We start from the raw sequence: 15,249 nt of genomic DNA, 5'->3' as shown, positions 1-15,249 counted from the left end.
AGGCTTCTGGCCTGTGTGGAGCCCAAGGTCTGAAGTGCCTGCAGGACAGACTGACACCATCACCTGTGCAGTGCTTATGGCAGCCTAGGGATCCCAGGGGCCTACAGGGCTTCCTTACTGAGTGACAGAATCAAGCCTGACTTACATAAGTGGAACTCAGGGTCCTTCGGGTGCTGACTTCCAGGCCAGGCCTTTCACATTCCAATCCCTTCTCCCCTAGCCGGTCCATATGTGGGGCCTGTTCTTTAAGCTGCTCACAGCATGTGCTCGTGATACTGCCCCCTAGCGGTGGAAGCAGGCTGTGCTCGTGAGACTGCCCCCTAGCAGTGGAAGCAGGCTGTGCTCGTGAGACTGCCCCCTAGCAGTGGAAGCAGGCTGTGCTCGTGATACTGCCCCCTAGCGGTGGAAGCGGGATTCACACGAAGAGAACCACCTTGCAGCACCCTAGCAAGGGCCTTTCCTCATCCTTCATTCGGTGCCCAATTTACACCTCCCCTCTCCTCAGCCCCAGAGAATACAAACCAGCAGAGGTACACGCAGTTCCCCATTGTCCAGAAATGGGTTTTATTCTCAGCCAAGAGACAGCAAGACTGGTGGCCATCAGAGAACCGCACAGCTGCTGGTGCAGCATCCCCTTGCTGCAGGGTGGGGATGGCCAAGGGGATGGCTGTCCACAGGCCAAGGGACAGGGAGGCTCACTGGAGGTGGCACATTGGAGGGGGGATGTCAGGATGACAGCGTTCCCTTGTAGTTGGACCACAGGACTCCACAAGGACAGCATGGTGGTTGATTCTGACACTACAGGCGAGGCTGTGTCAGCCATATATATGTATATATATGTATATATAGGTATATTTATAGATATTTATAGAATGTCGCAGGAGCAATACCACAGAGGGGCACAAGTTTTCACCAACATCACATTTGGATGTGTCAGCTCACCACTACAACAGACTAAGTCACAGATGATGAATAGGACGCTTTGGGGCCGGGGGAGCCACTGTCAAGTCACAGAACAGCTGTCCAGGCAGGCTTGATAAGGGAGGTCTCCGAGGAGTAGGAGGGATCTGGTTAGAGGTCGAAGGGGGGCCTGGGGCTCTCAGGACGGGACGGACTTGCCTGACCCGATCGGCTGGCAGTTGGAGAGAAAGCCAAGAGAGAACCGAAGAGAGAAAAGGAAGGAGAGCTGGTAAGGCAAGAGCAGCCACCTCCAGCAGAGGCAGAGGGGATGAGGCAGGTGTGGATGTGGGCAAGGTTCCCGGCAGAGACGGGCAGTTGATGAATGGAAGATGGGAGGTGCTGGGCCGTAACTAGAGGGTAGTCTGGGGAGAGGCTGGGTGGCCCTCTCTTGCCACACACACACGGCCTCTCACACACCACCCAGGCAATGCACCACAGGGCCTCCCTCTTTTCTGCTCACTCTGTTTCCCATCTCACTGGCTCAGGGCCACCCCAAGCCTCAGGGAGTCCCACGTAACAGCCATGAGGCCAGAAGTGTTTGAACCAGGAGATCGAAGCTAAAGGGGATGGCTGGAGGGAGCGCTGGAGGCCCCTCAGGTGGTCAGAAAGCCCAGGAGTCCTCTGAGGGGACCCTGGGGAGGCTAGGAGGCAGGCAGCCGATGCCTGTAGCCACAGACTTATAAGTCTAAGAGGGGAGCCTCCGATGGTCGGGGGGCTGCAGGTCTCGTAGGTGAGGCTGGGCCCTTCCTGCTGGGGAAAAGCAGAAGGGTGAACGTCAATGGCTGGGGAAGAGTTGGGACAGGGTAACTGAGAGATCTGTGGCCAACCAGGCAGCATTCAAGTTGACTCGCCCAGTCAATAGACACCGCAGTGCCACCGGCTAAAAGGTACAGGTCACTCTGAAAATAGGTTAAATGTGGGAGCTGATGGCTGGCTCTATGTCTGGGGCTGAGGAGGTGGCTGTTAATTACAGGTGTTCTATGCCAAGGATGAGTGGAAAAGGGGCTACCTGTCCTCACTTGCTGTGAACTCTCAGGGGCTGGCAGAACGGCAAAGGCTCTTAAGTGATCTAAAGTCATCAATCAGAGCCCTGGCTCCGCCAACGGGATCATCATGCTTGCCCTGTGGTGGATTTAGTTGCCCATGCTCCTAGGTTGGAAATAGAAAGCTCTATCTGGGCAGCAGAGTTCAAGGTAGGTTTGAAGATGAGCTCCTAAAGCTTCCGGCCCCTTCGAGGCCAGCCAAAGACACCCTCTCCCAGTTCTTAGTCCTACACTGTCATCTGGCCCCTTCAGAGACCAGCCAAAGACACCCTCTCCCAGTCCTTAGTCCTACACTGTCATCTAGCCCCTTCAGAGGCCAGCCAAAGACACCCTCTCCCAGTCCTTAGTCCTACACTGTCATCCAGCCCCTTCAGAGGCCAGCCAAAGACACCCTCTCCCAGTCCTTAGTCCTACACTGTCAACAGTGGTCTGGTGTCTTAGACAGCTCCAGAGAGCACCCATATCAGTACCATATCTTGGGCATGGTACCTGTACCAAGGGCCCTCAGTTTAAGCAAGAAGCCCTTGAGTAGTGGCGCTGAGTCCCGCGGCTCACTGGGAAGGAAGTGAGAGAACCAGCTGGAAGAGGACAGGAAGAGGGAGTCTAGAGCTGCAGGAGGAGGAGGGGCCTGGCTCAGAGGTCCCAGGTGTCCTCAGCATGGAGCTGGTGCAGCGAGGAGGAGGGGGCAGACACACTGTTCATGCAGCAGGCTGAGAGCATAACCTACCGTAGCTGACACTCCTCAGGGGTCACTGATAGTGATTCTGAAAGACAGCACGGAATCAACAGGGCAGTTCACAAACACACAGGTGGGCCAGGCTGGGGGTTAGGGGACACACACACGCACACGCCTGGGCGTGCACACACATGCTGTGAGGCCTGAAGGCCCTGCATGCACACGCTAACACACATGCCCACAAACACGCATACATCTCCCCTCCCACCTCCCAGTGCCCAGCACCATTGCCGGCCAATACGTCGTGCAGCACGGATCTGGGACATGCAGCCACTCAGCACACAGAAGCACACGCATGAGCTGTCACAACACAGAAGCTCGCCTGCACACAGAAGGTCTTTGCACCAGCTCCCTGCACACTCAGGCCTGGTGTGCTGACAGGGTTACCATAGGGCTCTGTAAAGGGCAGGGCTTGCACTCTAGAATCCAGCTGTCATGTTTCCGCCCAAGAAGCTTCCTTGGTTCCCTACATCATTGAATCTCTCCAAATGTCCAACCTACCCCACCCTGCTATTTACTGTTAATAAAGCAGCCCACTGTCCCTGTCAATCTGACACTCTCCTGGGGAAATGTCAGGGTACACTTATTTAGGAGAAGGAAACTAAAGCCCTGGGAGGGAAAATGACTTGCCTAAGGGAAGTGAACCAGCATGTCTGGACTCCAGTCCCATGACATGCTGCCCATCTTTACTGTTCCAGACATCAGAGCCCCACAGAGTAGACCCAGCTTCAGTTGGTGAATGGGGGCTACGCCTCTAGCTCTGTCCTTCAGCCATCTAGATTCCCAAATAGAAGCTGTTGGTCTGTCTGAGCATGTGTTTTCTTAGAGACCAGCCGCAGTCCGTAGAAACAGAGCAGACTTGGTTATTAGAGTGAGCTTCCTGGAAAGCCAGTCGTGGATAAAAAAGGCAAAGGCAAGGGATGAAGTATATTCCTTGTTCTTGGAGCTCTCTAGCAGCAGGGTAGCCTTTGATCCCAGTCCCTACCCAACACCCACCATCTGGTTTCAGACCACCAGACTGTCCACCATTCCCAGAGCCCTTCCCCAGCTGCTTTCTATGCATGTCCATGCCTGGGTGCCACACTCTCACATTCACACCCGTGTGCACGCCCACATACACATCATCACACCTTGCTGGTCACACAATCACAGCCTGGCCTGATACTGTGGGCCAGAGGCGGAACGGCACTCTGGGACAGCTCAAAAGAGTCAGGGCTGGGAAGTGGGGCATCGAGGTAGCTCTGGATGTAAATGAAGAAATCCACACGATTCAAAGAGAGGATCTGGGGTCAGAGACCTAGACCTGAGGTAGGCTCACCAGGAGCTGGGCCAGGTGAGTGAAGGGTGGAATGGAGGAGGATGGGAGGCAAGGGTTTAAGAAATGCGAAGTGTGGGAGGCATGGAGAGAAAATGAAAAAAAGGGAAGCGCCATGCAAGTGCTGAAAAGAAGGGGCAAATGGTTTGAGCCCCAGAGCCCCCTCCCAGAAACGACCGCCACCGGAACTCAGCGCCCCCTGCGGCGCAGGACCTCCTGCCGTGGCCGCAGGTCCCTTGGCCTTGCAATGTGACCCCAACGCCTAAGATGGAGAGGGTCGTTTCTGCTGCTAGGCTGAGGATCTAGAATCCAACTCCACCTCCCTCCAGGTCACACCCGCCTGGCAGCCTTTCCCGTCGCTTTAAGCCCCTACTCACCTGGGGACCCCAGGCGGGGCGCGGTTGGGGCGCGAGGGCACCTGGGGAGGGGGGCCAAAGGGGTCAGGGGAAGCCCCCGGCCTGGAGGGCACGGGGGGAGCCCCCCCCAGGGCGGATCCAGCAGGCGGAGGCCCAGGAGCAGGGCCCCGCGACCCGGGCCGGGCTGGGGGCACGGCGGGGGCTCGGCGCTGCGGCGTGGGGCTGGACGTGGGCGACCTACGGGCGACAAGAGCGGAAGAAGCGCGGAGCAGAGATGAGTGGCTCCGCCCACAGCAGAGACCCCGCCCTCAGCCCAGGCTGTCCCCGCCCATGCAGCAAGCCCCGCCCATAGCGGCCTTAGACAGCGTGGGAGCCTAAGCCGGGTCCCCAGCGGCGCCACCCACCCTGCAGCCAGCGCTCACGGCAAGCCCCGCCCCGCGACAAGCCCCGCCCTCTTCTAAGCTCCTCCCCTCGCTCCAGGTGGGAGCCCCCGAGACCCGGGCGCGCCACTGCCCGGTCCCGGCCCTCCTCCCGCGGGCCCCGGGCTGGGGGGCTTTGGGGCCGTGGGGGCCGGCCCTGGTACCTGCGTCCGGCCGGTACGCTCTGCACCTGCAGCCAGGAGTCGTCCACGGGCGGGGGCATGGGCGTGCTGACGGTGGTCGTGTTGATGTCGCCGATAATGCTGAGCGCCTCCTTCAGTGCGTGGTACATACGCAGCATCTCGTCGCGCCGCTGAGCCTGCTCGGCCGATTCTTCCATCAGTGTGTTCTGGTCCCCGCAAGAGTACAGGTTGGCCAGCAGCTCAGAGAAGATAAACTCCTTGGTCTGTGCACAGAGAGGGAAGGAAGGCTAGAACCTGATGACCGCGCCACCTAGTCGCTGGCCAGACCTACTGGGTCTGGGTGCAGAACCGGAAGCTGGGGTTTGGTATTTCAGATGCCTACTACTGCTTGGTGCCTAAACTCGCAGGTCTCTTGAAACCGCATCTTAATGCCCTTTTCTCACACGAGAATACAGGATAGCGAAGCCACCTGCCCTAGGTGTCGGATCCGGGAGGAGATTCAGAACCAACCATGTCACTAGGACAGCTGCCTACTAAGTTTATGAGCCTTTCTTGAGACCAAAATAAGGAAGAAGATAGTTTAAAGTGCCCTGGGTCCTTAAGGAAGAAAATAACAAATATCTAACTATGTGTCTTTTTAATTGAGGGAAATGTGTCCGTGTGTGTAGTGGAAGTTTAATGCCTATTTCAAATCCCCAGACAGTCTTATGCCATCCAGTCCGAGACAATCTTGAGAGCTGCTGGCATTTTTGCAGCTTACTCCAATCTCACTGACTCCTTTTCCAAAACCTACTGAGCACGTGCCACGTTCCACACTCAGTGTTAAGCCACACTTCATAAGCATTCTGACGTCAGCTCTGTTTCGCCGGCCATACTTTACACATTGGGAAACAGACTCAGAGATTACATACGCTCAGAATCACAGAGGCAATCTGTGGGAAAGCCAACAGCATTCCAACCCAGGTCTGCTTTCCTGAGGCCTGCTTCTACACAGCCCCAGGCTGTGGTGGCCCTGTGAGGTGTGTTTCAAAGCAGCATCTGAGAGTCTCAAAAAGCTATGATTCCTAACCCCTCCTGAAGAACATGCATGTTTGGGCCAGCCTAGGTGTCTTATTTTTCAACCGTAAGTTTCCTGAAATTCAAATTAAGTTGACGTATTTCCACTGGCTATGTAACATCGGAAGTGGGTTTGCAAAACTTAATGGGAAAATATCCTGTTAATTAATATTTTCTAGATTGGGACCCGGTGTAGTAAATAGGTCGTACCTGCCATCTCAGCACTGAGGAGGTAAAACCAGGGAGAGATCAGCCACAAGTTTGAGGCCAGCCTGGACTCCACAGCAAGACTCTCTCTCTCAGAACAATATTTTGGATATCTCAGGGCTTGAAATAAATACTATCAAAGTTAAGGGTTTTGGAGCCAGGCATAGTGGTGCACACCTTTAATCCCAGCACTGTGGAAGTGGATCTCTGTGAGTTCAAAGCTAGCTAGAGCTATGTAGTAAGTCCCTGTCTTGGAAAAAAAAATAAGAAGTTAAGGGTTTGGGGACTATGGGATGATTCTGTGGGTAAAAGTGCTTGCCGACAAGCCTAAAGACCTGAGTTCAATCCTTAAGACCTACACGGTAAAAGGAGAAAACAAACTCACTCCAGTTGTCCAGGACCAACCCACAACCAACACAAAGGCATGTGCTCCCCTGCCCTGTGCATACATAAATAATGTAATAAGAAGAAATACACTGGCTGGCTGCTTGGTCTTATGCAGCACGCTGCACACCCCACAGCTATATACATACATTGTTGATCATGAGGTGCATGATGGTCTTGGGCATGAGATCCCGTACAGTCTTGTTGACAATGGCCATGTACGAGTCTACCAGGTTCCGGATGGTCTCCACCTGGCGCTCCAGCTGAGGGTCCATGGAGTGCATGAAGCTGTCAGAGCCGTTCTCCTCGGTCTCACTGGCCTGCCATTGGGAACACAGGCGTCGGTGTGGGAGGGTTGTTTGTGCAACCAGAGTCCAGGGATCACTGAGACCGCAGACCTCGCAAGGGTGCCAGCCACACTGAGGTGCTGAGGGCGTCTTGGGGCTCCAGGCTCACCACCTCTGTGCCTCGAAGGATCCTGCCTCCCCACATGCAGCCCTGACTCAACTCTAACCCTGGTGGCTAGAATTTGTCTCCATTTCTCAATCCATACATTGGAAACGAACATTGCCCCCTCACTTAGCCAGAGCGGGTGCCAGTCTAGCGGAGCCTGTATACTTACTTTCTCCTTGTCCTGAAGGTCCATGTCAGAGCCATAGAAGCCACATCAGCATGGCCACGGTCACCACCGCCACCAAGGGGCACATTCGAAGTAGACACAGAGAGGGAAAGGGAGAGACTGTGTGAGCTTAGCACAGTGCACTCTAACCCTGGTATGTGTATGCACTGCCGCAGTGGCAGGGGAGATGTGAGAAGCGACCCTGAAGCCGCCAGTGTATGAAAGTACAGGAGACGTCCTCTGGCAGAGGGGAGAGCGGGAAACCAGAGGGCTTTGTTCCAAACTCATCTAGGTAGCAAGGAATGATGGCTCTTTGTGAGTTGGATTCAGATCCCCTCTGAGGAACCCCAGGGACAAGCAGCTGGCCTCTCCCTCTCACTCCACGGCGCCACTCACCCCAACACGCTCAGGGTACACGCCAGCCCTCAGGAAGGAAGCCTTCCAACTGTCCACCTCCTCCTGTGTCTCACAGGCCAGTTCCAGCTGCCGGTAATCCTTGTAGACATTCCTGCGGGATTGGGTAGGTGGGAGGAGAGATGAGGGAAAGCCCCACCCCGCTGGGGGAATAAGGACGTGTGTGAGCGTTAGGGTCCTCATGCCTAGTATCCATCACTCAAGCCTCAGTGCCCTCACTCGGGAGGTAGGTTGGTAATGATTCCTGTCTGTTGTGGCTACTGGGATGCTTCAGGGAAACAAGGAGCTCAGGGTGTAAAACAACAGGACAGAAGCCAGGCAAGGCACACACTAATCCCTGTACTTGAGAGGGCCGAGGCTGCAGGAGATGCTTGAGTTTGAGGTCAGACTGGACTCCATAAATGAGACCCTGCCTGAAAAGGAAAGAAGGAAGGAGACAGGCAGTGTAGCCCTGGCATGGGTCTCAGACCTTTCAGCAGATGGTAGCTGTTTGCGATTCTTATCTCTGAGTACGGAAGAGCCCACACACATAGGAGCCAGTCTGGACTGGGGCAGGGGTGGCACATGCCTTGAAACCCAGCACTTGGAAGGCAGAGGCAGGTGGATCTCTGCAAGTTCAAGGCCAGCCTGGTCCTGAGTGACTTCTAGGACAGCCAGGGCTACACAGAGAAACTATGTTTTGGAAAAGAAGGAAAGAAAAACAGAAGCGGGGGGAAAAAGAGCCAGCCTGAATCAGGGAAGTGAGCTCTAGTCCCCCCAGAAAGAGGCAGTCTTTCTGCTTTTTGTTTCTAGCACCTGGCAGAGTATTCTGTGCTAGGCAGATACTAGGAAAGTGGCTGTGAGAAAGGAGGAGGGATGGGAGGAGGGAGGGGAGGAGGGAGGGGAGGGAGGGGAGGAGGGAGAGGAGGAGGGGGGATAAGAGCAGAAGAAGGGAGGGATGGAGGGAGGGGCAGAGGGAAGGAGGATGCTTAGACATGGCTCTAGCACTCAGGGGAAACTTTATAGCTGTTGATGACAGATCCCTGGATTCGTATATCCATTTTCTACACAGCAGGCAATGGTTTGGGCCTTTCAGGGTCTAGGGTCTCAGCCGCTCGGCCAGGGGCAGGTAGGCACCTCTGCTCAGTGTTGAAGAGGGCAAAAATATGCTTGCTTGACATGAAGCCCTTCTCCACATCACGCAGCTTCAGATTATCCACAGACAGCATGTACTTCTTCTCTTTCTCCTGTTGAGAAGGGAAGGGTGGTAGCAAGGGTCAGACTGGCACTGCCAAGCCTCACCCAAAGTGGTCCTGGGCTGTATCCCTTCCCGCTGCACGTGTGGTGCTATATAAGTAAACCCTGGCCCTGGAGCTCTGGCCCCATCTGGGTATCACCAGCCTCCAGACCCCATGCCACATTATAAGGGACTGGCAAAGTCAGTGGTGCCAATGGGGTCTCCCTCATCCCACCTTCAGCAATTCCTGGAGACAAGCCAGGCTGGGCCTCAGGCAGGGATGGCTCACACGAGGCTCTCTTGCTTCCAGCCTGGCTGCCTCTGACTTCATTTCCTGACTACAGAGATGGGGGCTGGGGGGTACACCAGCCTTGGAGGCTTCAAAGGGCTGGCTCAGCCCACTCCCTGTCTCCCCCTTCCAGCCACCCATGTGTTACCAATCAGACACACAGCACAAGCCTGGAAATTGTATGTGTGTAAACACGTGTGTGGTTGCGTGGCCAAGAATCGCAAGGCCAAGCAAGTTTTACTATTGTGTGTTCTTTGGTTTATAGGACATAGGTGCATGTATGCACAGGACTGTATGGTAATGAGAGCGTGCTTGTCACTGTGGATGTGGGTGGCAATTATGACTGGACTTTGGGGCCATATGCTCGTCGATGGTTTGTGCAGAGAGCTTGACATGCCGGTGTTGTTTTGTGGATGAAGTTGTATAAATCTGTAGACAGATACATCTGTCTGTAGCCTCTGTGTCCCAGGGAACCTGGGAGGGGACACCCCAGATGGGCATCAGGAAGGAAAAGTTTCTGCTGCCTGTATCATAGTGGTTCCACCCAAAACTGTAGGACCTATACAGGATGGAGTGGTCGGTGTGGGATTCCACAAGCCTTGCCTTGAATCTCAGGTGGGGGTTGGGTTTAGGAGAACCTTGCTTTCCCACCCTGGCGTCATCTCCACCCGTCTGCCCCCAACACCCGCTTGGCCTGCACAGCCACATAAAGCCCTCTTTATGCCAGGCGGGTGGCCGGGAGCCCCAGAGGGCGGCTGGGGGAGGAGAAGAGGAAGTTGCACACACGGCCAGGGAACATCTGGAACCCATCTAGGGAGGCCCGCCACAGCCGCCTTGCGCTCAGGGTTGGACACTAGGTAGGAGTGGCCTCCTCCCCCAGCCCTCCCTTCCTGCCGGCCCCCTCCCCAGGCCCCTCCTTCCCAGCCCAGCTCCCGCTCACCCCTGCCACGTCAAAGGAGGCAGAAGGGGAGTCGAGAGCGGAGAGGGACCACGGCTGGCTGTCTGGGGCCGGGGGGACACGGGAGCTGGGGCTCGGTGCACCGTATCTCCAAGGGATGGGACCAAAGCTCCCATCGGACGGACAGACGCTGCTGCCTGGATGGACCAGAGGATACCTCCCCGTCTACCCAGTGTTTAGACTACCTGTTCAGGACTCCCAAATTGTACAGTAGTCTGCACATTGGTTAGGCTGGGCTGGGTTAGACCCTCGGCGCCGTCGCCGGAGAGCCGCACCAACCCCGCTGTCTTCTAGAACCAGAGCCTGGACCTGGGGCAGGGAGCTGGGGGCACAGGGTGGACTGGGAGGAGGTGCAGAACTTTGGGGCTGCCATCGTGCTGCGGGACATACAGGAGGTTGTGGTGATGGGGGAGGACACTGGGGTCGACGGGGATGAGGGTGGGGTGGGGGAGGTCGTCGGGGTTGGTGATGTGGGTAACTGCCTGTCTGTCAAGAGGTTTCCTTAACCCAAAGACTGGAGGGCAAATGGCTGGGCTGAGGGGACCAGAGCCCTGCCCAAGCCCAAACTCCAGGTATCCTAGTGAAAAACTGAACCCCCATCCCGACAATGCACTCCAGTGCTCACACTAGCTGAGCTCAGAGGCATACGTCTGTGCACCCCAGCTTTAAAGCGCACATCCATGCCCAGGCACACACACACAAACACAAATTCACACTCAAGGGCATGCATTCACACTCAGACATACAACCTCACAATGGGATGCTCCTTCCCCCACCCTCACATCTCTCTCTCTCTCTCTCTCTCTCTCTCTCTCTCTCTCTCTCTCTCTAAAATACCCCTCCTTCACATTCTCGGTCCTCCGGCCCACCCCCACCCTACACTGGCACACAGTACAGTCAAGTCACATTCAAGCTCATAAATTCACACCTGGGTGTTTACACCCCAACACACACACACAACACACACACAACACATAACACATAACACACAACACACGTGCACACACACACACACACACACACAACATCCATAAGCCACAGACACACAGAGACACACACAGAGGCCCCACCTCTCTACATCCAATATTCAGCTAGTTTTCACATACAACTAAACACAAAACTTAAAAAAAAAAGATTCACCCAAATATATATACATATATATATGCACCCCTTTCAGATATGAGGCCACCATCCCCCCAACTCTGTATATATGGAAACACGAGAGCCATGGGGGCTGTGTAGGGGGACTGCCAGGATGACACGGTATAGGAAGCCACCCCCAGTCCCACACCACCTCACACTCCAGCCCTTCCAGGGGCCCCTGAGCTTGAGGAGAGGCCAGGGTTGGGGTAATGAGGTCCAGATGTCTTGGCGCCCCCCCCAGTGACGACAGTGGACCCCGCCCAAGGTGGGGAGGTGGAGCCCCTTCCCAAGGCAGACTTGAAGGAGACAGTGATCGTGGAGGGGACATGATGGTCCAAATCACAGCCCCCCTACTCTATAATGCTACTGCACCCAGCCTTGAGAGCACCCTGTCTTATGGTAGTCCCCTCAGGAGGAAGAGGCTCCCTTCCCCCCACTCCTTGGCCAGCTGGAGTTCGTTACCACAACACCCCCTGTCTGTCCCCCCCCACATCATTCTTGCTGGTCACCTCTGGAATCCAGATGTGAAAGCCAAACAGACTCTTTCTTAAAGGAGACCAGTGGCTGGAAGAGACTGGTGGGGGCCTCTAGGTGCCCTAAGAGGCAGGGGGCTATTCCGGGGGCCGGCTTTGTAGGCCGTCATCACTACTGGTCCCTCAGCCTGGAAGTACCCTGAACGGCTTGCCTTGGTTGGCAGGGGCTGAGGGTATTGGGGTGCAGGGGTTAACTGAGTGTCTGGCTGCTGGACATGTGTGTGTCATGGTCCTGTAGGGGCCACAGAGGAGGAGGCACGCCTCGGAGTGAGAAAACAGGAAGGCCACTGGGCTGCTGGGTCAGGGAGCGAGAGGCACCCAGCACCCCTGCCTACCCACTCCAGGGTGCTTCCAGGCCAGCCGTCTTCTCCTTCCAGCCCGGATAAGAGGGTACCTCCCTGATTGTACACCCTCCTCTGCGCCCTCGTGCAAGTCTTTTCAGACCCCTGGGGTGTGGCCTAGGCCCCGTGACCCCTGACAGTCAGTAATCCTTGACTCACCTCATCGTCCTTGTACCAGGACAGATTCTCAGCAGTCAACACAAACCAGTACTCCTTGGAGCCTCCCTTCATGATGCCGATGTTGTTGATGGTCAGCCACCCCTTTCGAATGACCTGGAGCGGGAGGAGGAGGAGGAGGAGGTCGGTGGGCATGGGCCAGGCTTTCTCATGGAGGAAAGGATGAATAAGGAGGCCTTGAAAAGCCCCTTCTCCAAGTTCTCTGAGGCCTGACTGAGGTCAGAGAGGGTGGGGGCCAGGCCTGCCCTGATTTGAACCACAAGGGAAGAGAGTAGAAGACAGGAAAGCGAAGGTCAGCTCAAGAGAGAGAGCCTTCTAACTGCCAGAGAGATGTGTGAACCAAGGACTGGCCACTTAACGGAGGGTGAGCTCCCCGTCGCTAAGAGTGTGCAAGCAGAGTTTGGCAGACGTTTAGATAGAGCAACTCCGAGTATCACTTGAGGGTGTCCTCTGACACACGTCTAACCTCAGGAGCTTGTACTTGTGGCTGCTCCTCTTCCCTTTTCACCTGGCACATATCTACTCTCCCCCTGGTATCTGTTCAGATTTACAGGGCAAGCGGCCCTCCCTATCCTCCGTGCCCATCAGGAGCACGGTAATGATCTCTGATTAGTCTTTTATGTTTGCCTCTGTAACCGAGACTGCAATTTTAATACTCTCTCCCTCCCTCTCCAGAAAGAACGATATTAGCCACGTTGGCAGCCTTTCCTGCTAATGCATGCGTCTCCCTGTGCCCGGCATCACTTTGTGGAGTGCTGGTCAGTCAGTGATGGAGGAATGTTTGTGGTGACATGAATAAATGGACACTGAGCTGTTACAGTTCTAAAAGCCTTTGGGGGCAGAAGGGAGAAACCAAGCCACCCATTTTCCAGGCCTGAACTTCCCACTGAAAGTCCAGAATAACAAGCACGAGTTCATTTCCAGAGGTCTGTCCCAAAACATCCCCACAGACCTTGGTCATTGTGCGAAACCCCCCGGCCTGCCCCTGTGACTCTGACTGAAGAGGGACTTCATCTTGTCCTGCTCCCTCCCTGGTCCTGACCTCACTGGATGCTTCTCTGGAGGCCTGGGTGCACAACTCACTTCTAGCCTTTCCTGACTCCCCCAGGCCTCTGAGAACCTCACTGGGAATTCAAATCACACAATCTACCAGCACCCAAACAGAGGGAGATCACCACTACTTTGGTCAATTAACAAATTAACAGGGCGCCCAGAACCAGACACCCTGCCAACCCTCTCCCACCCCACTGGTGGGATGTCCTCAGTGCCTACCTTTGGACCTCAGTCCATTGCTGTCCCAGGATCTGACTGGCACAGTCTGCTTCCCAGCTGACTTACAGCTTTTTCCTCCTCTTAGCCACTCCCAACCCTGAGCTCTCACCTGCTCACCTAGCTCCCCGTCAGAGTACCTGAACTGGAGACTCTCATCCTACCCGGAACTCTCAGAGGTCCTACTGGGGCCCTATCTGTAGGTACGGGGTCTTTAAGGGGCAGGGGCAGGGCAGGCTCTGAAGCTTCCTGAGATACAATTCCCTTTGGTCCTCCTTCTCTGAGAACCTACTGTGTGCTGGGACCGAGAAGCTGGGATGGGAAACAGATATTAAACCAGTCACATCCTCTGGAAACTAGTGGAAAATAGTGAAGACTCCGGGTCTCGTGTGTATGACTGGATTGAGCCAGGGCTGCTAATAAGTGCTGCTTCCACAGCCATTTGAAGTATGGAGCCGGGAGCTAGGAGAGGAGGGGCCAGGCTCCTGACTGTTCATCATGTCTTAACTCTCCATTGGAGGTCACTGCCTGCTTCTTAAGAACATGCCTGTCTCATATCCACTCCAAACAGTCACCAAACATTCCTCCAACAGACATTTAAAGAGCAGCAACTGAGCCCTGGGCCCATCCATCCCCATGTGGTGTAGCTCTGCCTGCAGCAGGTGCTTGGCTGGTGCACACTTATACATGGGTTATGGGACTGTGAGCATGGCGGGGCCTTCCTCTGTCCTGTGAGCAGGTGTGGAATTCATGTGCTGGTATATAACGTGCAAGGTGCTCAGACAAAGGGTACCCTCTGCCCCGAGCAGATCCCAATCACCAGCGAGACACCACCTCCCCGAAACTGCACAAGCCAAGAACCGCCCCACCCAGGCCTGGTACTCACCAGAATCTCATCCTGCAAAGAGGTAACCATAGCAACCAGGAGAAGTAACCATAGCAACCAGGAGAAGCATCGGGGAGAGAGGAAAGAGGATTACTGAGGCAGAGTGGGAAGCTTGTGACTGGCAGAGGACAGGTTCTCTGGCCTTGTAGGACCCTTCCCGTTGGGAGAGGAGTTCTCAGAGCTCCAAATCCATCCGGCATCCTCCATCCCTCGGGCTGGGGCACTGGGGCCCACTCACCTGGTTCCCTGAAGTCTTCTTCTTGTTCATCTGGTTGCTTCTCTGCTGAGCACTAATGGGAGAGAGGGGAGGAGTCTCAAAACTTCTCTCAAGAGGCTCGGCTCCAGTGCTCACTGCTCACAGGGCACGGGACTTAGAGGGTTAAGCTGGCAGAACTGGAATGGACAGACACACATGTGCACATATACACGCATATGTGCGCTCACGCACACAAAGGGTCACTCCTGGGAGCACTCACTTGGCAAAGCCTATGAAGTCTTCATGGTTGGTATTCATGTAAGCCAACTCAATGTCGATGAGAAGCATGACCTTCCAGGGTCCACGGGTTGGTGAGCAAATAGAAAAGACGACACAGAGGTTAAGAATGACGACGAGCTAGGAGAGAGATACTTTCAGTACATTCAGAAGGTTAGGGTCCATAATAAATAAAGAGTCCCTACAGTCAATAACTGAAAGACAAAAGGAAACACAGGTCAAAGTAGTCAACAAGCATGAATGGGTATTTCATAGAAGACATGCAAACAGCTAATAAGAGTACGCAAAAGCT

General features: G+C 55.1%; 1 protein-coding gene across 13 annotated transcripts in view; it reads right to left on the bottom strand.

Moving 5' to 3' along the window:
* Positions 1 to 531: 531 nt before the first annotated feature.
* Positions 532 to 15,249, bottom strand: part of Dnm1 (dynamin 1) — a 42,996-nt gene continuing 28,278 nt past the window's right edge. For 2 of the 13 annotated variants that reach the window (XM_032902768.1, XM_032902767.1), the window contains exons 12-23: positions 14,941 to 15,011; positions 14,703 to 14,754; positions 14,465 to 14,476; positions 12,292 to 12,405; positions 8,769 to 8,878; positions 7,635 to 7,746; positions 7,242 to 7,253; positions 6,769 to 6,939; positions 4,994 to 5,235; positions 4,432 to 4,647; positions 2,731 to 2,767; positions 532 to 1,132 (exon numbers count right to left, since the gene is read on the bottom strand). In XM_032902768.1, the coding sequence (XP_032758659.1) occupies positions 2,746 to 2,767; positions 4,432 to 4,647; positions 4,994 to 5,235; positions 6,769 to 6,939; positions 7,242 to 7,253; positions 7,635 to 7,746; positions 8,769 to 8,878; positions 12,292 to 12,405; positions 14,465 to 14,476; positions 14,703 to 14,754; positions 14,941 to 15,011 (1,134 nt within the window). In that variant the 3' untranslated portion in view covers positions 532 to 1,132; positions 2,731 to 2,745. Of the gene's footprint in view, positions 1,711 to 2,730; positions 2,768 to 4,427; positions 4,648 to 4,993; positions 5,236 to 6,768; positions 6,940 to 7,241; positions 7,254 to 7,634; positions 7,747 to 8,768; positions 8,879 to 12,291; positions 12,406 to 14,464; positions 14,477 to 14,702; positions 14,755 to 14,940; positions 15,012 to 15,249 lie in introns of those variants that run through there. The other 11 variants (XM_032902772.1, XM_032902771.1, XM_032902765.1 and 8 more) reach the window with 9 other exon arrangements.

This window comes from Rattus rattus, chromosome 5 (genome assembly GCF_011064425.1).
Source record: "Rattus rattus isolate New Zealand chromosome 5, Rrattus_CSIRO_v1, whole genome shotgun sequence".
Classification (NCBI taxonomy): Eukaryota; Metazoa; Chordata; class Mammalia; order Rodentia; family Muridae; genus Rattus; species Rattus rattus.
This window is presented reverse-complemented; position numbering and strand designations above follow the sequence as displayed.